Source organism: Chinchilla lanigera, unplaced genomic scaffold (assembly GCF_000276665.1).
Source record: "Chinchilla lanigera isolate Chin_1 unplaced genomic scaffold, ChiLan1.0 scaffold00004, whole genome shotgun sequence".
NCBI classification, from domain to species: Eukaryota; Metazoa; Chordata; class Mammalia; order Rodentia; family Chinchillidae; genus Chinchilla; species Chinchilla lanigera.
The window spans coordinates 14,765,122-14,788,538 of NW_004955405.1; the positions used below are offsets into that span (position 1 = coordinate 14,765,122).

The 23,417-nt window shown below is 36.1% G+C and overlaps 1 protein-coding gene across 1 annotated transcript in view; it reads left to right on the top strand.

The window, feature by feature from the left end:
• The window catches only part of Glipr1l2 (GLI pathogenesis-related 1 like 2), a 34,497-nt gene that overhangs the window by 3,283 nt on the left and 7,797 nt on the right, over positions 1-23,417 (top strand). Inside the window, exons 2-4 of the mRNA XM_005374333.1 lie at positions 7,137-7,382; positions 9,705-9,808; positions 20,352-20,437. Of these exons, the coding sequence (XP_005374390.1) occupies positions 7,137-7,382; positions 9,705-9,808; positions 20,352-20,437 (436 nt within the window). The remainder of the gene's footprint in view (positions 1-7,136; positions 7,383-9,704; positions 9,809-20,351; positions 20,438-23,417) is intronic.

Genomic DNA, 23,417 nt, shown 5'->3' on the forward strand with positions numbered 1-23,417 from the left:
GTGTGTTTTTGGCGATTAAACATGATCCTATGAATCAGGTTACTTCACTTGCTGAGTGTTCATTTTCAGCATTCCTCTGTTGGATCTTGGGGGCCCTCCATGACCTCGAGGGGCTCCCCATGGTGCACAACCCCCAGAGCCTCACTTGAAACTCTGCTGATATCCATCCTACTGATAGCCAGAGCAGTCCCAGGGAGCACTGAACTGAGACTATGTGTAACCATTGTTTGGAGAATTAGAGAATGAAGGTTGGTAACCAGCATATCCTCCTCTGAATCCACTGGAGGGGCCCCGTATCCATTCATCAGTCCTCTAGTGCCACAGGAACAATGTGTAGTTCAGTGGCATTAATTACATTCATATTGTTGTGCAACCGTCACTACCATCCATCTCCTGTTTTTCATGTTCTTTAACTGTAACTACACATCTGTCAAGCAATTAGTCTTCATTTTCCTCCCTGCCTTATTTCCTGAATTCTACCATCCTATTTTCCATTTCTATAAGTCTGCCTACCTAAGTTATCTCATATACTTATAAGTGGAATCATACAGTATTTGTCTTTGTGACAGGTTTATTTCACTCAGCATAATATCTTCTGAGTTCATCTATGTTATGGCAAGTGTTTGAATTTCCTTCCTCTTTAAGACCAAATCATATTCTACTGAATGTTTATAGTAATTTTATTTACCCATTCATCAGACACTTGGTTTGTTTTCCCCTTTTGGCTATTATGTTTAATGATGCAGTGAGCATGTGTGTTCACATATACTTTCAGGTCCTGCTTCTCCCTTTGGCTAATAAATCCAAACTGGAATTTCTGGGTCATATGATAATTTTATGTTTTACTTTGTATAAAAGCCTTCATTCTTTTATGCTGGCTGTCCCATTTTCCCATCAGGAATGCACAATGATTTTAATCTCTCCACATTCTCACCAGCACCTGTTATTATCTGTTTTTTTTGGAACATAGTGATTTAGTTGATGTGACTGTTATGCCAGATTGTAAATGTGATTAACTGAGGGCCACATAAAGGATTAGTAAATTACACTTCTGAGTGTATCTGGGTGAGTCATGAAAGTGTGACCTTACATACAGTTTCTTGCCCCGGTCCATTTCTCTGCAACTATTCCCCTGCTCTGCTTCCCAGCCTACATGAAATGAGAAGCTTTACTCCATCACACTCTTCTACTATGATGTTTCTGCCTTGGAGCCAGCAGACCCTTAGACTGAACTCTTGAAACCATGAGCCAAAATAAACCTCTCTTTTTTTAAGTTGTGTTTCATATTTTGTCCCAGCAACAGGAAAGCTGATACAGTACAGAAAATTAATATCACAATGAGTACCTTGTTGTAATGGTACCTGACCATATAGTTCATAGAAGGCTTTGGAAGCAGTTTGTGGGAGGAATTTGCAAAGATTTGGAGATACAGGGTGTAGAAGCTTTCATCTACTCTAAGCAGAGCTTGATGAGTAGTTATGGTTAAAGCTCAAAGACCAGAACCCTAATAGGAAAAGCAGACAGTGAAGGCCAGACTCATGAGGTTTCAGTTGGGAACATGGATTTAGGGTGGTTGGACAAGAGGCTGTGCATGTTTTATCTTGAAAAAGAATTTTTCTGTTTGCCCATGCCCTTAAACTTTGTGTATAGCTGGTCTTGAGGGCAATAGACTAATTGATATGGAGGAGGAAATTTCAAATCGACCCAATATTCAGGCTGTAGTATGAGTACTGCTGGCTGCTTTTAGTCATTGAAAATCAAGAGCAAAGAGCAGAAAATCAAGATTTGAATCACTTAAATTTTGGCACCAGTAAAACCACATATAAAGTTCGGTCCAAAGGAGATATAGCTGCCAAGTAGATTAGCACAATTTAAAAGAAGCCAAGTGCTCTGAACTGAGACAATAAGAAACCAAAATGCTTTGAAAAGATCTCAGGTATCAATCAGCAAGACACTGCCTGTTGTAAGTTCAAGGATATAAAATGTAAAACTTTCATCTGAGTGGAAAGTGCTTGGGCCTCCTGCTCAAGAAGGATCATGTAGGGAATTGTTGTCCTGGGATTCATTTCATCATATTTAACTGTCCAGGCTCTTAGAGAACTCTTCAGTTATTGTCCAAGAGGGCACCCTTGGAGCTCATTATAGACCTTGACATCATCCATGTCATGGTTGTTCAGGGATGCAGATGTAAGAGTTGCAGGGTAATAGAAGCTTCTACCCAGATTTCAAAGGAGGATGTATAGGTTAGATTGCTGAGTTGGAGTCTTTCATTTTTTAAGTATAATCTGCCACAATTGTACATTTTTATCCTATCTCTACCTTTACTGTGTCCTATAACTGAGTATATTGTTTTCATTTTTATATACCCTAATTTCTCTTTGATTTCTTTGTTTATCCATTGGTTGTTTTAAGAAGGCATTGGTTTTAAGAAGGCATAGGATTACATGCCTATAATCCTAACACTCTAGGAGGCAGAGACAGTAAGATCCAAGTTTCAGACCAACCTGAGCAACATAGTGTCTTAGCAAGACTCTGCCTCAAAATAAAAATTGAAAAAAAGCCAGAGATACAGTTCATAAAGGCCTGGGTTCAATCCCTAATACCACACAGACACACATACACACACACACATGCAGCACAGAGGTGTTTTCATTATTATTTCATTATAACTTTTTAATTTTTGTCCAGATTTATCAGGACCAGTTTCTTTGCCAATCATTCCTTCTTATATCCCACTTCTTTCTGGATTCAATTTTCTTGTGCCTAAAGTACCTTTTCTAATAGTTCATTCAGTAAGTATGTACAAATAATACAGTCAATATTTCTATGTCTAAAAATCTTTATTTCACACTCACTCTTGAATTATAGGGTTTTCTCTCAATATTATCTTCTGGATTTCCCTGTTGCTTTTGATATTTCTTCTGTTAGTTGAGCTCAGCACTTCCTTGTACCAAAAACATAAGTGTTACTCGTCAATTTGTTAGAAATGAATATTCTTAGGCCCTTTCCTAGACCTACTGAATCTGAAATCCTGGATTTTAAATCAAAGTTTGAGATTCCAGGTCTTATTTTCGCTTGTTTAAAAATAATTTGTCTTTCATCATCAGGTAAATTTTGGGGGGATGCTGTAGTTTTACCATGTTGGTGGGAAGTATGCATTTGTTTATTCTGTTCAGGACTTGAATCTTCTTGAATCTTTGCGTTGATACGTATTGAAAAGACCAAAATTCACCAGTACCATTCTGCAGAATCTTTCATCTTCCCCAATGTCTCTAGTCTCCCCTTCTTGAACTCCTTTCACATTTCATGTTTTTACTTATTTTCTTTACATCTGTTCTTTCTCCTCATAGAGTCTCCTTTTCTCTGTTCTTAATGCTGAGTCATTTTTTTCAAAATTTCTTTTCAGTCACTAGTTTTCTTTTCAGCTTTTTATAATATATGTAAGGGGCTCATTCTTTAAAATTTCTAGATCTTTTTACTTAAGAATTGCCATTATTTCTGCCAATGTTTTATTCTTATGATTTTATTTCTATACTCCTTTCACTAATCATTTTGAATAAATTATTTCTATAAAATATTTTTAGTTTCTTACTGTTTTGTCAGGTGTTAATTCTCTTATTTTACCTCATATGCTCATCTTCTTCAATCATATGCTCATCTTCAGTAGAAATTGTGTGTGAAAGAGTTCCATGTTGTCTAAATTATAAGGAAATATTTCCACAGCACAATATTATGTCTCACTGCTCTCTTACAATAAGCTTTTTTGTTTGTTTGTTTTTCTGTTGCCGGGAATCGAACTCAGGACCTCAAGTTTGCAGGCAGGTGCTGTGCTGCTGAGCTAAATCCCCAGCCCCCACAATAAGCTTTTATTTATATTAATTTATGTTTGCATATTTAACAGGCAAATGTAAATACAGTCTCCACCTGTATGATAATATAGGCCTAGCACTTAAATTCCTTATATGACCTTTACTTTCTTTCTCTATCTAATATTCTTTTACTTCCCTGGGTGGATGTATAGAATTTCCTAGTGTCCTTTCATTTAGGAAGCAGCTATAGTGGTAATTTTTCCAAAGATTTCAGGCCTAGAATTTGCCTAATGTGGCTGGATGGCTGGATCTTCTGTTCCCATATTAGTAATATATCTATATATCTATATCTACATATCTATATCTCTATCTGTATCTTTATAACTATATCTGTCTGGTAAAGCAGCTACTCTACTCAGATTATGCTCATGAGTTTGTACTCTGACTTTTGACTTTTCACTTCTGACACCTGAACATTACCTTTCTTTCCTTTGAGTTCAGTGGATTTTGAGAATGTTTTCATCTTGTGTAGACTAGCTATATGAAGTTGTCGTTCATCTGTTTTTTACTTAGAAGACAAAAATGATTTCATAGATTCAACCTAAAATTTGTATTCATAAATTTTACATATTTTCAGTGTCAGAATATTGTATCTTAATTTAGTTCTCCTTGTTGTGGAAGCTGTGTTATATTATTGGATGCTACAAACTTGGAACCCCTGCCTTCTTTTTCTGGGTTCTCATAAAGTTAGATGACTACTCATTCTAACTTAATATTGTAGTACCAGTAGAAGGGCCAAGACTTAGCTTTGGGCTATCCTTGTGTATCCCAATATGATCTATAGTTTGACATTTAATATTAATGTTTGACTTTAAATATTACAAATACAGTTTATACCTTTAAGACTGATAGTGTTGAAATTCTTTAATAGCCATTTCAGTCATGTTACCTCTCTTTGTCCATTCCGAGACACAGGGATTTTTATGAGTTTGATATGAATTCTTCTCGTTCATTTTTTAAACATTTGAATACATATCTGGTTATCCACACCAAAAATATAATGTTGTTCTGGTGTTTTTGTTTTATACTTCCATATAAAAATATTGGAATTTTTTCCAGTTTTATAGGCCTCACTATTTCCTGAGTGAGGCCTAAAGGATGTGGGAGGGTAGGGAGCAGGACAGTAAGACCTGTCCATAATTTTATTTGGTTTTTACTTTATAAACTAGTGGGTATATTACCTGTTCAAAAAATAAAATAGCAATATATTGGATAATACATAGAATAAATCTCTTTAAAATGTGTCTCTTTTACTCCTTGTTACTCTTATTATGTACAATTCATTATTTAAATGTGTTTATTTTCTAAAATCAGTAATATGTATGTTTTGGTAAATACTCTCTCTTTGACCAAACTAAACTCCTCTGAGCCCTTTTTAATGAGACCTTCAACTTGGACCTATCCTGCCTTCTGACAAGTTTTAATTTTTGTTTTGTTTTGATTTAGTTTGATTGTTTTGTTTTGTTTTGTTTTGGATCTTTTTGAGACAGGATCTTGTTATGCAGTTCAGGCTGGCCTTAAGCTCACACTGTAGCCCAAGCTGGCCTCAAACTCACAATGACCCTCCTGCCTCAGCCTCCTGAGTGCTGGGACTACAGATGGGCACCACCACGCCCGGCATGTTTTAGCAAAAATTCTACCTACGCAAATATAGGAAGAATACCCCACCATTAGTAGTTAAGTGCCCTGTCTTCCTTGAGCAAGAATTCCTTAGGACAGTTTAGCAAGAACCCCTCAGTTCTTAATGTCTCTTCTTAGTAATTTGTCATCCATTGACCTCATTCTATTCCATGGGTGCAAATCCCATTTGTCCTTGGTGTATTTGGATTTGAACCAATCTCTCTTCTTTATTATTGTGATGGTGTTGACACCTATTACAATAGTTTTGAATAAAGTGTTTCTTGTTGTGTTAAAAAGTGTCACAAAAAAAATTTTCTTGAATAGTTATGGTGCAGTGACTTGGATAGGATCAGTTTCATCATAGATCCCTGGATCTCTCAACCAAAGTGTGCAAGCACACACCTTTGAAGCCTAAGTCTTCATGCCTGACTGAGTGATCAGGTGTCCATCGGTGAGTCTGACTCATGAGCCAGTGTTCTGGATGATCGTTCTTTGAAGAACAATGAGAATAGATTTTGATTCTTAAAATTCTGAGTAAAGCTCTAGAGCTGTATTAGAGTTTCAGGCCTCTTTTTCTGAAAGGTAATTCCTAGGTTGGAAATATTTTCCTGCTATCTTTCTTCAAGTGAAAATTAATTCCCTGAGTCCTGAACTAGAAGTTATTTTTTCTGGCTCTTTTTTTTTTGAGGGGAGTTTCTCTTCTTGAGTCTGGAAACTTTTCCTGGCTGTTAGGACGTTTGTTTATATCTGATCCTACTTCTCCCAGGGGAATTTCTCAGTGTATTGAACCCTTTCCCCCTTGAAATCCTTGTGACTGTATGCTCCACCAATTCTGCCTGGTTCCTTTCCTGCTGGCATGATTTTGCTAAAGATAATTTTGAAATCAGGGTCCTCTTTGGGGAAACTTCCTCTCTCCCAAAGGGGCTCCTCTAAACTTCTGCCTTCTTCCTTACTTGTAACTGTAATTTTATCCATGATTGAATAAAGAAATCTGGAAGTATTATAATTTATTTGTACATAGTCATGAAAAGCAATGAATTAAATGCTTACAAACTTGGAATTGAGAATTAGATTTCTTGAATTTAAAAATCCAGGTTTCACAATTTACTATGAGACTTTAAGCAATCTGCTTAACCTCTTCATGTTTTACTTACAACTTCTGTGTAACAGAAAAATAGCCAATGTGACTGTGGATATGATAGTCTATTCCATATTGTCTAGATGTATATATAGTAAGCTCTACAATCCAGGTTTGTGTAAGTACATGCTACGATATTCGCACAATGACATACCTGCTTGATACCTTTCTTAGAATATATCTCCATTGATAAGTGACTATACTGCACACTGTATAGGATAGTTGTGAAAATTAAGTCAGAGGGTGCATTTGAAGAAAACTGAAAATAGGAACTTTTGATGATAAGGTATGTGAACTATATTCAAAATAAGTCACCAGAAGGACAGCTACCTGGCATTTTCCTTATGATTATTTCACACCTTTCCCACTATAGAAATTCCACAAACAAGAGCCATAAGTACAATGTTAGAATCATTTTCCTTAAATAACAAAACTCCATGAAAATGACTCAGAACATACAAAAACCTTATTACAGTTATTTTCTCTGCTTTTTGCGGTTTTTTTTCCAGACTTGGGATGTAGCCCTATCACGAACTGCAAGAGCATGGGGGAAGAAATGTGTGTTTGAACGTAATATTTACTTGGAAGAGGTACAAATGGCCCATCCTACAATCAGTCCTGTTGGTGAAAATATGTGGGTTGGCCCTGAAAAGGAGTTTAATGCAAGTACTGCTATTACAAGTTGGTATGAAGAAAGCAAAAACTATACTTTTGTTAATGGCAGTTGCTCTGCAGACTGTTCTCATTATATTCAGGTACCTAATTTTTATGTTTTTATGAATTTTATAGACTTCTCAATGGTTTTGCTTTCTAGTTTTATGTTTTGTATTTATAAATAAACTCAAACAATAAAATTTTTACTTCTAATGAAGTCAAAATGCTGATCAGTTCCCTATCTTCAGAATAACCATAATTCCATTATGTAAGCCATATCATCAAAACATTCCTTTAAATATAGTGTTTTAGTAAATTTTCTTGTTGCTGAGACGAGAAATATCCAACACCCAAAGGTAAAGGAGGCAAGGTTTATTTTGTAGAGGTTTCGGCCCATAGTTGGCTGGCTGTAAGGGGCATCACAGCAGAGAAACAACAGTTCGTGGCATGGAAAGCAGGAGGCTGTAAAAGCAAGCAAGGGCGGCATTAGAAGCAGCAGCAAGGAAACAGCACAAGCAACCTGTTATGTTCTATCCAAACTGTAAGCCTACTGATCAGTACCATCCACATCCAGGGTGGGGCACCCTTAATCCTAGCATCACACACTTAATCCCAGCACCCCACATCCTACAGCCAGCCACCCCTGAAAAGCCTTATGTGAGGCTCTGGGGGAACATGTACATACAAGCCATAACACAGTATACTCAAAGATGAAAGACACTTTTCTAAAAGTAGCACATACAGGAAAGAGAAATAAAAACACGGTAAATAATTATTTACTAATAATATTTACAAATTATTAATTTGTAATAAATAATTATGTACAAATTATTGGCCGTAGGCAAAAATAAAAACTTGACTTTTTGCACCAATCAGTATTCATAGTACTATCTAACTGACTGATAAAAGTTTTAAGCAAAAATTAATAGCATTATTTCCCTTTGTCATGTCTAACAATCTATGCTTATACCTTATATTCCATCAATACTGAACCACTTTTTGGGGGGGCAGGGTACTGGGAATCAAACTGAGGACCTTGTGCTTGCCAGGCAAGTACTTACGCTGCTGAGATACATCCCGAGCCCTGAGCCACTTTTTATTATCTATGTATCCCTTATTATTTCACATATCAGATGTGATAATCACATCTGTTTAATAATCATCAAATTCTGTATCTGTTAGCACACTGAAGCCAGAGACCTTTTCTTCTCATTCTTATATTCTCAACACTAAATAAACATTTGTATCAGAACCAAGAAATTACTGAAAGAACATTCAGATTTATTTAGAACATCATTATTTTTCAGTAAATAGACACAGATGCATGTTTTATGTAAAGCTTAAAATTTTGTAAAACTTATTCATATTGAACTTTTTCCATCAAATGAGTCACGCTTTGAAAGTTTTTTATTTTCTTTTTATCAATTATATTTTCTTAGAAACTTATAGTGATTTGCCATTTTCTTTTCATATCAGTGCTAGACTCCTTAATTTAAAACTTTAATGCTCTCGGTAAACTAACCAAAGTTAGTCCCTGACATGCTACTGTACTCTATTCTCTGCTCCTTAACGCCAATCTCCTGCAGAAAACCCTTGTTTTCTGCCTCTTCCTAGACATCATTTCAACTCTTATATTTTCTGTTCCTTTAATATATCCATCATTTTTAACATCACACTTCTAAAACACTAAGATTTGAGATAATTTTTTTAAAGAATAGAAATGATTGTGCTTCCACAGAAGTTCTATGGAACAAAGCAAGCACTTCCTTGTTTGCCTAGATTACTGGAAATATTAAAGCCATATGGAGAATTTCTAAAGTGTCTTTCATCATTCCTACAGTTTTCACTCCAATCCAAGATCCATTTTTTCAGGAACTGGCTCTTTGCTTGTTCAAATTTTTTTTTTCTTCTGATGAAAAGCTTGTACTTTTGTGTCCTGTAATTTCATCAACCAAAAGAAGGAAAAATACTGATACCATTCAATTAATCCTGTGTCTCCTTTGCATCCCTTCTATAATCCTACTCTTTTTCTCTCTTCTGTTTACAATTTCAATTTTGCAGAACCTGTTCTTTGCTCCAATCTTTCCTCACCTTTCCCAGTGACCTAGAACTACCATTCAGTGAGGTGTTGAAAATTAACATAAGAGGTGTGATTTGGGGTCTGAAGCATTATTCTAGATCAGTGTTTTCAAGCCATTTGTGTCCCAATGCAGTATTAACAGAATCTATTAAAGTATTTCTCTAAAAAGGGTTTTAGAAGTTCTCTCCTAAGCCATAATTTTACTTTTGTCTAAATGACAATAGTTTATATTCTCTTGAACCACTTGTTAAAGATTTTGTATGAATGGAAAATATTATAGTTTGTAAAATGAGAGAACAATGTATAGAATTAAATTTTTTATTTTTTGAACACTATATTTTAGCTCGTTTGGGACAGCTCTTACAAAGTTGGTTGCGCTGTGACTGCATGTTCAACAGTTGGAACTATTAAACATGCTGCAATTTTTATATGTAATTATGCACCGGGGTAAGTTACTTTAAATTAATGAAAGTATATAAAATTAAATTGAGAATAATTAAAGCTTAAGTGTCCCTAGGTTCTAGTATATTCTAAATGTTTTTATGAGCTAGAAAAGAATTAAATATAAGGTATTTTCTAAAGATGAGATATTTTCAATTCTGTAATGAATTAAGTCATAATTTGGGCATATTGCTTTTACTTCTAGGCTAGCTAAGTAATGCCTCCTAGAAGAATCTTGACTTTAGTATTATTTCACAATATCTAACCTAACTAGTATAAGATTTAAAATATTTTCAAAAATATTTTATTCCCATATTTATGATAAAATTCAAAAGAAAACAAAAGCAGGTATGTTGAAATTTACCTAAGTAAGTGCGTTGGCAAACAGAAACACTGAAACATCACCCAGGATTTGGGGGCAGATTTATTTTACATTGGCGGGCACTGATCAGGAACATTCCCAAAATATCAGGCCCAAAGGCCTAGGGAAGGAGGTTTTTATGGAGTTGAAAGGGGTAGTACAGAGACAGGTACTTGGCTGTCTTTGGTTGGTTCTTACGATATGCATCTTGATGACTAGCTATGCATCACAGTGACCAGACGTTTCTAGGAGACAGAAGCCACAAGAACTGTCCCCTGGGCAACTGAAGTATATTGTCTTTTGTGGAGGGGTTCTGCTACATAGTAAGAATTGTTTTAGGAATATACCAATTGTGAAACATGAAGAATGTTTAACAGGCACCTAGTGGAAATGGCATTATTGATTGGGGCTACTTTCTTCATGTAAAGAGCCATAACATATTTTATTCCCATATTCATAATAAAATTCAAAAGAAAATAAAAGATGCATATTCTTAAATGTATACTTTATAGCAAAACTCAAGTGCAACATTCTAACCTATTTCATATTTAGAAATGTTTTGTGAAGAGCTAGATTTGACCCATGACTTCCAGCTTGAAAAAAATGGCCAATTTAAAACACTCTGTTTGAGGGCCAGGTGTGGTGGTGCACACCTGTAATCCCAGCACTCAAGAGGCTGAGGCAGGAGGATCAGCTAGCCTGGGCTAGATAAGCAAGTTCAAGGCAAACCTGCACTACATCCTGAGACCCTGTCTCAAAACACACCAAACAAACAAAAAAAGAATTCTTAGCAGTATTTTTCATCTCTTCTTGCTTAATGGGACACATGAGGATTTAAAGTGTTTATAGATCTTTCAAAATAACAGATTTTGGAATTTCTATATCCTTTCTCATTCTTTTGTTAGCCTGTAATTTCATTTTTTTGCTCTATTCAGTTTTGCAACTGTTTTATTAGGGAGCATGAACACTGTTACGTGTTGCTACTTTTGCCACTGAGATATGAAAAATTCCTTTATCTTTACTCTTCCTGAATATTGAATTTATTTAAAGTTACATGTTTCCTTCCAGTTACAATGTTGGTAGACTTTAAGAACATGTATAAGATGGGCTTTCTCTCCTGGTGTTAAATGGATGGTAATTTGGGGTCATTTCAATAAAACTCTTTGTAATACCTTTTTCAGTACACATTTTCAGAGCATAATGTCTGCATTCCTTCTGAGGAATTGGTACCCTTACATAGCACATCTTTTTTCATCCCTTCCTCCCTCTCCCCTCCTACCTCCATATCTTGATCCCCCTTCCTGTTTAAGAAAGATCTACTTGTCTACTTCTTATTATCTCTCTTTTATTTTTCTCTTTGTTTATACTTTGGGTTTCTCATATTAGACAAACCATGTGATATATAAGCTTGTGTGCTGCATCCATTTACCTGGGAATGCCCTAAGTTTATCTTTATGGCAGAGTAGTACTTAATTGTACATGCATACATGTTCTTTATCCATTCGTCTATTGATGGACATATAGGCTGCTTCCACAATTTAGCTACTAAAAATTGCACTGCCATAAACATAGGTATGCACGTATCATTGTAATATGATCTTTAATCATCATATGATCACAGTAATGTGATCTTTATGGAAAATACCTAGAAGGGCAATTGCTGGGTCATTTCTAGTTTTAGTGTGAATTTGTTGTGTGTGAGGAATCTCTGTACTGCTTTCCCTATGGGAAAGTTGTGCTAGTTTACATTGATACATACTGATGATAGAAAGTTCAGAGATACCAAAGAGGAAGTAACTTTCCTATCCCTGTCTTGTTATCCTCCCCAATATTTTAGCCTAGGATGTATATTCCATATGTATATGCAATCTTTGTGTTTATTTGCCTAATTCAAACTGGGACATACTATACTTCCTGTGAGGTCTCTTAATTACTTTTCATTTAAGACATGTTCTGGAAGTCTTTCTATGTGAGTACAGAAAGAATTTCCAAATTATTTTTAATGTTTTCATAGTGTTTTTAATGGATACACAAAAATGTCTTTAAACAGTGCTCTTTTGATGAACATTAGGTTGTTTTTTTTATTAACAATGCTTCTGTAATTATCCAGATAAATATATAATTCTTATATGAATAAAAGTCTGTAATATAAATTCATAATCATGGGATTACTAGGTCAAAGAACATGTGCATTTTCAATTTTGATAGGTAAATATCTAAATATCTATTTAATATCTAAATATTTAAATATCTATTTATTGTGGTTGCACCATTTTTCTATTACAAAATTTATTTTACATGATAAAGAAGAGAGCCTGTTTCCCACATTGCTTGCTTGTATTCTCAAATATTCCATTGTATACTAGTATTTATTGGGGACTTGGCCTAGCCCTCAGTCTTCTAAAACAAGTTACAGCCAAGGCTTAAATAAAAAGACACAAGTCATATGGTTTTGGGGGAATCCAGGAAAGTCAGAACTCTCCCAGGCGTAAACACTCTGGGAGTAAAGACAAGGACCTTTCTGGATCACCATGTTTATTGGGTCTTCACAGATTTGGGGGTGCAAGAAGAAGACACATCGGTAGTAAAAGCCCACGAAAATGACCAGGGCCTTGAGAAATAAAGGCAGAAGTCTTGCCAGTTAAGGGAACTGTTTGATCACTAAGGTTGGCAGCTTTATTGCTCTGCAGTCGAGAGTGTCAGCAGCCCATGTCTTCAGCTGCCTCAGATATAGTGTTATCTGGACTTTAAAGCACTGTGTATAGGAACTTTCCAGTATATCCACAGAGCAAACAACATGTTCAGCAGTTTAACCCTTACACAGTCTAGTTTCTGACAAGTATTAGTTCAATGTACTTTTCATTCTTATCTCTGCAAAGGATCTCTACCACTTACATGAGTCTAATGAGGCAGAACTGTCTGTCATACAAGTTAATCAAAGAAAATGTATTACGTAGCAATAGACTGCAAATGCAAACAAAGCCTAGAGCCCAGGGTCTGTAGTGAGCTGGTTGCCCAAGCTTAGGAAAGCTGCTTGTGGAAGATCAAGTCTCATCTGCAAAAGCTTCATGTCACACCTCAGCTGAAGAACCCCAGAAGCACTCTGCCCTGAGTTTTATACATTGGTACATGTGGACTCACTGAATTTAAGGATTAAAAAATAACCTATGCTGGGTAGGACAAAGATGTAACCTGGGCTGTTCTCAGCAGTTCTTAGTTCTTGCTTGTATTCTCAAATATTCCATTGTATACTAGTATTTATTGGGGACTTGGCCTAGCCCTCAGTCTTCTAAAACAAGTTACAGCCAAGGCTTAAATAAAAAGACACAAGTCATATGGTTTTGGGGGAATCCAGGAAAGTCAGAACTCTATCAAGACACTGCCTATTCAGCACATTCAGCAGTTGCTATGAGAATTACAAGTGGTGGGGCTGGGGATTTAGCTCAGCGGCAAAAGCGCCTGCCTGGCAAGCACAAGGTCGTGAGTTCGGTTCCTGATACCGGAGAAAAACCAAAAAAAAAAAAAAAAAAAAAAAAACCAAAGAAAGAAATTTGGGGCTGGGGATTTAGCTCAGCGGCAAAAACGCCTGCCTGGCAAGCGCAAGGTCGTGAGTTCAGTTCCCGGTACCGGAGAAAAACAAAAAAAAAAAAAAAAAAAAAGAGAATTACAAGTGGGAAGAGGGAGCCTAGAGTTGCCCAAGGCAAGCTAGAGACCTGCACGTATCCTTGTGCAGTTCACAAAATTTGGATTTCATTTTCTGAAACCTGACTGTCTCTATACAATCACTATTTTTCTCTTAAGGTGTTGGACATTTTTAATTAATGGGAATGCTTTATATATGAAGAAAATTAGCTCTTTTATGTTATGTAATTTACAATTATTTTACCAGTTTGATATTTAACTTTTGATTTTACTTAAAATGCAATTTCTTTTGCCAAATAGAATTATTTTGCTTTATTATAGAAAAAATAATCAGTACTTTCTTTCATGGGTTTTGAGAAGTTTAATACTTAAATATGCCTTCCTAAAATATTATTACTATTTTTAATTATCTTCCATTTTCTTGTAGAAATTATTTTATAGCTTGTAAATATCTGATTCATTTTCTTCTGGACATCTGCTTAAAATAATCATAAATACTGGAGAAAACAACTATTTTTATACTTTAGAAAATAAATCTCTGATATCTATTTGTAAACAGAAAGTAACTCAGTGGGAACACCATTATTGCCTTGGTTTTTTCCCTGAGATTGTGTCCCAAAATGCCGCTAGAGAAACAGAATCCAAGCAAAAAATGTGCATTTGGGCAGCTAATGGAGATAGCCATATCTGTTGATGGTATCTGGTATTTAGGATTAGCATGCCAAAGAACAGACTGCAAAGAAAGAGCTCTAAAATCTATATAAAAATTACCTGTGGGTCGTCAGCCAACTCCTAAGGTGCACATCTCAAGATAAAATTGTGGAAGGATTATTAGCAAACAGCTGTTCAAAGACTGAATGACCTGCACAGAGTTTTGTGATGCTTCACAGTGCTAAGAAAACAGAGTCACAGTTTGGTCCCAGCCAAATTGGGGAGATGATGTCTAGCACTCTGAGCATTCACTTGAGGTCTCAGAAAGGCCATGCCCTAGGGCCAGGGGTATAGCTCAGCGGCACAAGCACCTGCCTGGCAAGCGCAAGGTCCTGAGTTCGATTCCCGGTACCAAAAAAAAAAATAAAAGAAAAGAAAGGCCATGCCCTAGGAGTAAGAACCATTCCACAACAGCAGGGGACATCATAAGAAAAAGAAACCAGTGATCCGGAACTATCCAGTCATAAAATCGAGCCTCAATACAATCAAGCTTATCTGCCAGTAATTTAACTGCCAGATAAAACAAAATTTGCATTTTTTTAAAGAAAGCTGATGTGTGAGAGTTAATGTTATACATCACCTCAGCCAGGATATCGTCCCCAGTTCTTTGACCAAACCAATCTAGATGTTGCTGTGAACATATATTTTTTGATGTGATTAATACTTAAAACAGCAGACTTTAAGTAAAGCAGGTTATCCTCAATAATGTGCATAAACTTTATCCACTCAACTGAAAGTGTGACATTCTTTGAGATTTTAAGAAAAAAGCCTGAATTCTCGAAGACAGAAAGAAAATTGCCTCCAGACTTTCTTCTTCAAAGCAAAGATTGTAATCTCAGTAAACATCTGGATCTCTGGCCTTCCAGCCTCATTTGCTGATTTTGGACTTGCCAGCTTATGGAACGGTGAAAGCTAAATCCTTGAAGTGTTCTCCTTCATGTATGTGTGTGTGTGTGTGTGTACACGTGCGCATGTGTGTATATACACATACACCCATCTTATTGGTTATGTTTCTCTGGAAAACATTGTTTAAAAAGTATTTTGCTGTTAGCAGTGGCGTTTGAGTGCACAAATATCCTTTGGATCTGCTGAGCCAGAAAACAATAGGATTCACAGTTCATTTGATTTTAAATAGGCCAAAGAATTAATTATGGCGTTCTTGGCAAAATTTTTAGATGTATGAGCTGTGACAGTTAAATTGGGTTGTCAACTCGATTGGCTTGAGAATGATCTAGGAGATTAGTAGAGGACACTTCTGGATGTGTCTGGGTGGGTCATGGTGGTATAACCTTTGTTACTATATCTGGTACCCTTCCTTTTTGGTGCTGTTTCCCTGCTCTGCTCCAGGCTAACATGAATTAAGCTTTGCCCCACCACAACTGTATGCCATGATGTTCCTGGTATGGAGCCAATTAGTAATGACTGAATCCTCTGAAACCATAAGCCAAGCCAAATAAACATCTGCTCTTTAAATTGTGGGTGTTTATTTGCTAAGCAATAGGAAAGCAGACAAATAGATGAAAATGGTACCAGTGAAGTAGAGTTGTTAATATGACTATATCTGCTTATATATATATATATATATATATATATATATATATATATATATATGTTTCAGAAATCTTTGGAATTGATTTGTGGGAGAAAAAGTTTGGAAATGTGGGCTAGAGGAGCCATGGACTGCTGTAATCAGAGCCTGGTTAGAGCTCAGAAAACCGGAATGTTAATATAAATGCAGACAGTAAAGGCTAGACTCATGAGCTTTTAATTGGAAATAAAGATTCTTTGGGGAAGTGGATGAGAGCCCATGCATGTTACGCTCTAGCAAAAATATTATCTATAATTTGCTGATGTCCTGAAACTTTGCAGAAGGCTGAGTTTGAGGATCATTGATCTGGAAAAAGAAATTACAAGGCAGTCATGTTCAGGCTCTGGCATGGGTACTGCTGGATACTTTTATCTAGATTTATAGTAAGAAGCAGGAAGAAAAAGCAGAAGAAAAATTATCTGAAAAACTTAAATTTTGGTCTGAAAGAGGCTATATGTAAAGTTGGGACCAGAGGAAGTTGGTTTGCTGAAGAGATTAAAATCATTTTTTTAAAAACCCAGTACATTGAACCATACCAAGAAGAAGGATGCCTTGGGGGCATCTATGGAATCAACGAGACCCTACTCACTACAACCTCAGGTGTAAACATTTCATTTAAGGCCACCTGCTTAAGAATGGCCACCTAGGTGACTGATTGCCAGGGACTCATTTCATTTTTTTTTTTTTTTTGGTTTTTTTGGGTTTTGGGGTTTTTTTTTCCGTTTTTTCCAATACCGGGAATCAAACTCACGACGTTGCGCTTGCCAGGCAGGCACTGTGCCACTGAGCTAAATCCTCAGCCCCGGATTCATTTCATTATGTTCAGCCCTCTTCAGAGGTACTCCGAGCCCTCTTCAGTAATGGTCTTTTGGCATTGTCCATGTGATGCTGGTTTTATAAACACATATAGTTAAAGAGTTATAGGATAATGAATGCTTCCACCCATATTTAAAAAGGAAAGCATAGAAATCCAGGAAAAGAACTCCTGAAAAGGCAGTGTATGAGCTGTGGAAGTACAGCTAAGGGTACAGGGGAGACTCCAGGAAGTTGGAGAGACCAGGAACAATGTCTGCTAAGGGAAGCTACATGCCGCAAGTGGAGCCAGCCCAAGAGAAAAGCCCTATGGCTACAAGCAACAAGGCCATATGGGTGGAGCTACATAATCTCTCTGGAACTCACAACTTATCACTGTGTGCCTTGCTTGGTTTCAGTTTTGCACCGGACCTGTTCTTTTCTTCCTCCATATGTCTCCCTTTTGGAATGGCAGTGTTTACCCTGTGGCATTATACTTTGGTATTACATAACTTCGTTTTGATTTTTTACAGAAGTTCATAGCTATGACTTCATCTTGAGTCTCAGGAGAGACTTTAGACTTGGACTTTTGAGTGATACTAGAACTTGTGAGAATTTGGAAAAAAGATTATTGCATTTTCAGTTATATGATGATAGTAGTATCGTGTTAGGCAGAATTATTAACCTGTTAGTGTCTTTACTTAGAGATTATACTTTAAGAAGATGTACTTGTGGGTTAACAAAGGGTAGAATGTGATGGTTAAGCTGGATTGTCTACCTAATTGGGTTCAGTGTCACCCAAGGATTAGTGAAGCACACTTCTGGGTATGTCTGGTTGAGTTATAGATGTGTAACCGTGGGTACTATGTCTAGTCCCTGGCCCCTTCCTCTCTGGTACTGTTTCCTTGCTTTCTTTCCTAACTTCCATGATCTAAAATATCTTTGCTCCCCACACTCTCCCATCATAATATTACTAATTTGGAGTTATGGACCCCATACACTGAATCCTCTGAAACTGAACCAAGTAAACTCCTCCTCCATTAAGTTGTGTATGTCAGGCATTTTGCCCAGCAATGGGAAAGCTGACTAATGCAGAAAGAGACCCAGATAAGATCTCCAACTAGATTAATTTCTTTGTTACTACTAAGATTGTATTTTCTTCATTTTATTGGGATAGGTTCTTTAAGTCTTGGGAAACCTATAGACACTCCAGAAATGAACCAATAGCCAGTATTGTGATATTTCTCTGTGATAAATGGAAGAAGTTTTGGTGTGGTGGCATACATCTATAATCTCAGTACTAAGGAAGTTGAGGAACATGTGTTTGAGGCTGTTGTGAGCTATATAGTGAGTTCAGGGCTAGCCTGAACTACATCATGAGACCCTGTCTCAAAACAAAGATAGAAATTGTGGGTTATCTAGTTGTTATGTTTGTGTGAAGTGTAAAAATTAAAACCTGTTTTATGTGCTTTGTTATTGCTGCATGAACAGTTTACAGACTATGTGCATCTGCATGGAGAATTCTGAGAAATAGACCCATAAATTGTAATATCTATATTGTAGATCCAGAGGCCTGAATTACCTTTTAATAAAGGTTGTGGCAAACATGTGTTCTAGCATTAGGAAAGAAAGTTTCCACCACCACTGGAATTGTGTCATTCTAAATGACTCTATAAACAAAGCTTTAATAATGGTCTTCTAACAGACTTGGGTTTAGAAATAGGTACAACTGTTAAGCCATTCAAGTTACTTGTCTTTATCTAGGGCATGAACATGTGTTCTATAGGTGGCAAATAATGAAGGTATATCTAGAGAGGAGACTAATAAAAGTACCAGTGGCCTATGGTCAGAGTCTGGACTTGCTCTCAGCGAACCACTGAGCTGCTACTTAGAAAAGCCAAAGGCCCAAAGATAAGTGTTTCATCTGTTTCTTCAAGTACCGCCTTGCTTGTTACAGTACTTGCTTATTGTTACTTCCTTATCTCTCCTAAGAATTCCAACTGCAATTAGGAGTTGTATTCTGGAGTCCAATTTGATTTAAGTTCAACTTTCTTAAATACTCAGAAATAGAGGAAGACTGGCACAGAAGAGCATTAGCCTGATATTTCTAGCTACTTTAAATAATGATTATGAAACTAAAATTTTGAAAAAAAGAGATTCATTGTACTTTAGCTTAATGTATATTTATTTGTTAAATTGTTTGCTTTTCAAGAGTTTTCCCAAGTTATAGTTATTCAGATATTGTGGCACAGGGTGGCTCACCTATATTCCAGGCCTAAAAAAGCAATCTTAATAATGAGTGGCTTTCTGCATAGGTACAAGGGCAGGGATTCTCCATCCCCGAGGTCTTAGGAGAGGATAAACTTTACTTTTGTGTTGGAGACATCTATTTATATGATAAAGAGTTAAGATGGGAAAAGTGAACTAAATTGTAGGTAAAAGTAACAGGACTAATTTTCCCATTTCTGGAAGACTGAGGCTCTGACTGAACTCTAAACAAAATGCATTTCCTCCTTAAAATGCTTGATAGTAGAGTAGTAAAATTAAAGAATTTACATAAGACCTGCCAGTAATGACAACCTCCAGGTGTCCCTCTTGGACGTAAATGCTTGCAATTTATTAGATATCACCTAAACCATCTAACCCTTCTGATTAAATAGGATATGGTTAAGAAAAATGATATTCAGACATTTGAATATATAGTACTTAAGTTTGGCCATTCTTCTAGGTACAATGGCTAACCGGGAACTAATATATTTAATTATTATTTTTATAGCTTCTAGTTGGTAAATAAGTAATCCTATTTAAATGACTAACTCTTATTCAGAAATATCTTCTCCCTTCATATCTTCTCTATCTTTCTTATGCCAGTTTTAATGTAAACTTTCCAATTTGTATCTGCTTTGGGACCTTTTTTACTTAGTGAGCTCTATGCAATTGATGCAATAATTTCTCACCTTTCTCTTCAGCTCTCTACAATGGAGTAAATCAACTGCATAAAAATCTTACTTATATTTATTTCTTTGTGTATATATCTATGTATTTTTTTCATGTAGATTCCACAGTGGGCATTCAGGATTTTGTAAGCTCTTCAAATGATTAATATATCATTTTTATAAAACTTTTTTTACATTTGTACCAACTAGAAAGCAAATAATTAATTACAAAGACTTCTATATCATCAATTTTAAAAGATGTACTTTGCTACAAAATGTAAAACAAGCTTCAAAGTCCAGTTTTATACTTAAATCACAAAATTCTGTTTCAAAGATGTAAAAGTTAGTTTTAGAAGACACAGTTTCCTGGGGTGGGGATAAAGGGAAGATTGTATCTTTGTGTACTTACTGGTGCTCATTTTGTTAATTAAAAACCTTTAATACTAGTTAAAATTGATAACCATATTTTTAAGTAAAATGTAAAAATTGAATCTTTTCCTGTTTTCTACTTTTTTGTAGAGGAATTGTGACTAGAAGACCTTACCATGCAGGGATATTTTGTACTCAGTGTGGTGGACGTGACAGATGCACAGATCTTCTATGCAGTAAGACAACTTAAAAAGGAAAAAAATCCATAAAGCATAGGCCAAAAGGAAAAGCGAAATGACTGAATGCTAGCTTTGTGTTGTGCTGTTAATGTTGTTCCTCTGACTCTAATGCCATTTTTTTACTGAAGTATTGAAACACTACCGCCTAGATTTTTCTAAAACTGCAGAGCCTTTTCTGCTATCCCTTGACCCTATTCTTCCCCTAAAGACACGTAAGAATGTCAGAATTAAAGAGTGAAAAAACTAACAGCTAAATCCTGAAAAAGCTTCAAAACTAATGTCTGGGGGCTGGGGATTTAGCTCAGCGGCAAAAGCACCTGCCTGGCATGCGCAAGGTTGTGAGTTCAGTTCCCGGTACCGGAGGGAAAAAAAAAAAAAAAACTAATGTCTGAAGCAACAGCCAGCTTGACAATGACTACACTGAAAAGAGTACTCTAAAATATTTATAAAAGATAAAAATGTAAAGTGGTATCCTTTAAATAGCCCTTTCTCATTGTTCCCCCCCCAAAAAAAGGCCTTAAAATATCTCAAATAGTCTGAGAACAAAATGTAGATCAAATGTTTGATTAAAATTTCCTTTTAGTTTTTTGAAACATAGCAGCATGTATCATGGAACATATATTATAGCCAACACATACAACGCTTAGAAAAATGTCATAGGGAATGAATTTAGAGCCTATTATGTTTTGCTTAAAAAAAAACTGCAGTAAAAACACTATATAGAAAACACTATGGGGGTGAACCCACCCTAATATTTCTGCCCACAATTTACTTGAATCAAGATGCAAAGTCTTGCTCTTCTTCTCTCCCTTTCCTTCTCTTTTGAAAAAGTTCAATCCTAAAGCCATCAGGTAGGGTCATTGCCAGGTAGGTGTCTACACAGAGGGGCAGCCAGATTGATGTCTAAGAGTTTAAACTGCATGGCAGGGATCTACATGAAGTGCAGTGCACATAATGGAACCTGTACCCTAAGCAAAGTGAGAATGGTGTCCACATGGATTTGTGACCCTGGTATCAAATCAGAGCCCTCATAGAGCAAAGCAATTAACCACACCTGAGGTCAGACTTATGTGGAATATTACAGCCAGAGCAGGGTGAAGGGATGCCCATTCAGGCATGGCTCGACATGTAGTATGCTCATGCAAGGTGAGGAGAGTTTCAGAGGGGGAAGCCTGCTGTAGGATATCAGAGTCTGAGTGGGTGAGGAGAGCACCCAGTGTGCAATGGTCTGGCACTGGCTGTTGAAGATAAAGCAGAATGCAGAGAGGAATCAGATATCAGGTAGCCTGGCAAGAAATACCAGAACTGAAGCAGGTGAAGGGATCATCCATGGTTAGCAGCAAACTGACCTGAAGTGTTGGAGTCCAAACTAAGACACAGTGAAGAAGGCCAGAGCTACATTTCAAAGTCGGAGCAAGGTGAGAGTGTGTCTCAGGTTGGAGGGGCAGTAGATGATTGAACACAGGACACTTGGTTAAATTTGAATGGTAGATAAATGACAGTACTTTTAGTATATGTCAAGTATTGCATGCAAAATACTTATACTAAAACAAATTATTTATTTCTTTTTGAAATTCAAATTTATCTGAGTATCTTTTATTTTTATTTGCTACCTATAACCATACCTTAGCCCTTGCATGGGTTTTTGGAACCCAAGCAGTATGAGAACATCTATGTGGGGAATATGGTATAAGCATTAGTAGGAGATTAGCAACATACTGGCAGGTTGATTAAATAAGTAATTTAAGGAGAATGGGGGCTAGTCTTCTCACAGAATGAAGTATAAATATATAAAGAAAGAAAATAAGCATGAATCTTGAGGTGATTAATTGGAGTTAGAGGCTCTGGAACTTAAGGGTATCAGTAAATCTAAAGAAACACAGATATAAGTATGTATGTGTGTGTATATATATATATATGTATATATTATAGATATAGATATAATCTACATACATATATTCCCAATTGCTGGGTAGGCCTTGGAGAAGTAACATATATACTTAATTTTTTAGACTATTTAGAATCAATAGTTGAGCACTTGAATTGAAATGTAGAAAACTTCTTCCTATATAAGTTCCCTTAGACTTTCTATATACCATAAATTTGTCTTACATATTATACCTAAATACATTCAAAATACCATCAATGATATACTTTTGTTTTCAGCTCTCATATGAAGTTAAGAGGAAAAATATCCTATTATAGTTACAGAGATAGCCTATTACACTTATCTTTCTGTGGCTTTTCCTTAATTCCTCATATCCAAAGCTTTCTTCTTGGTGTCATTTATTTTCTATATAAAGAATATATTTTAGCAATTCTTTTACAGCAGGTCTGCTAGCTATAAATTTCCTTAAAGTTTCATTTGAAAAAATGTTTGTATTTCTTTTTAATTCCTGAGGCTATTTTTGCCAGATATAAAATGCTTTTTTGAAAAAATAACGTGCCTTCTCTGTGTAGCTTCTGTGATTTCTGATGAGAAATCCATAGTCACTTAATTCTTTTCATTTGTGGGGGGTGGGGTTCTGGTACTGGGAACCGAACTCACAATCTTGTGCTTGCCAGGCAAGCACTGTGCCACTGAGCTAAATCCCCAGCCCCCGCAGTCACATAATTCTTTGTTACTTATTAGGAGATGTTATTTTCCCCCAGCTCATTTGGTCTTTTCTATTTAATTGTCCACAGTTTGATTATGATGTTTATGAGTGTAAATTTCTTTGAACTTATTGTATAGGACATGTGCTCAACTTTTCACATCTGTAGGTTTATATCTTTTACCAGACTTGGAATGTTTTCAGCCACTATTTATTCAGACAATTTTTTCATCATCACATTCTTTTTATCAGACTTTACATGCCATGAATGCTAGAGCTTTCAATATTGATCCATATCCTTCCTGACTCATACCTGGTTTTTTTTCTATTAAATTTTCCCCATGATTCCCTCCGTGATTGGATCATATGTGTTCAAGTTCAAA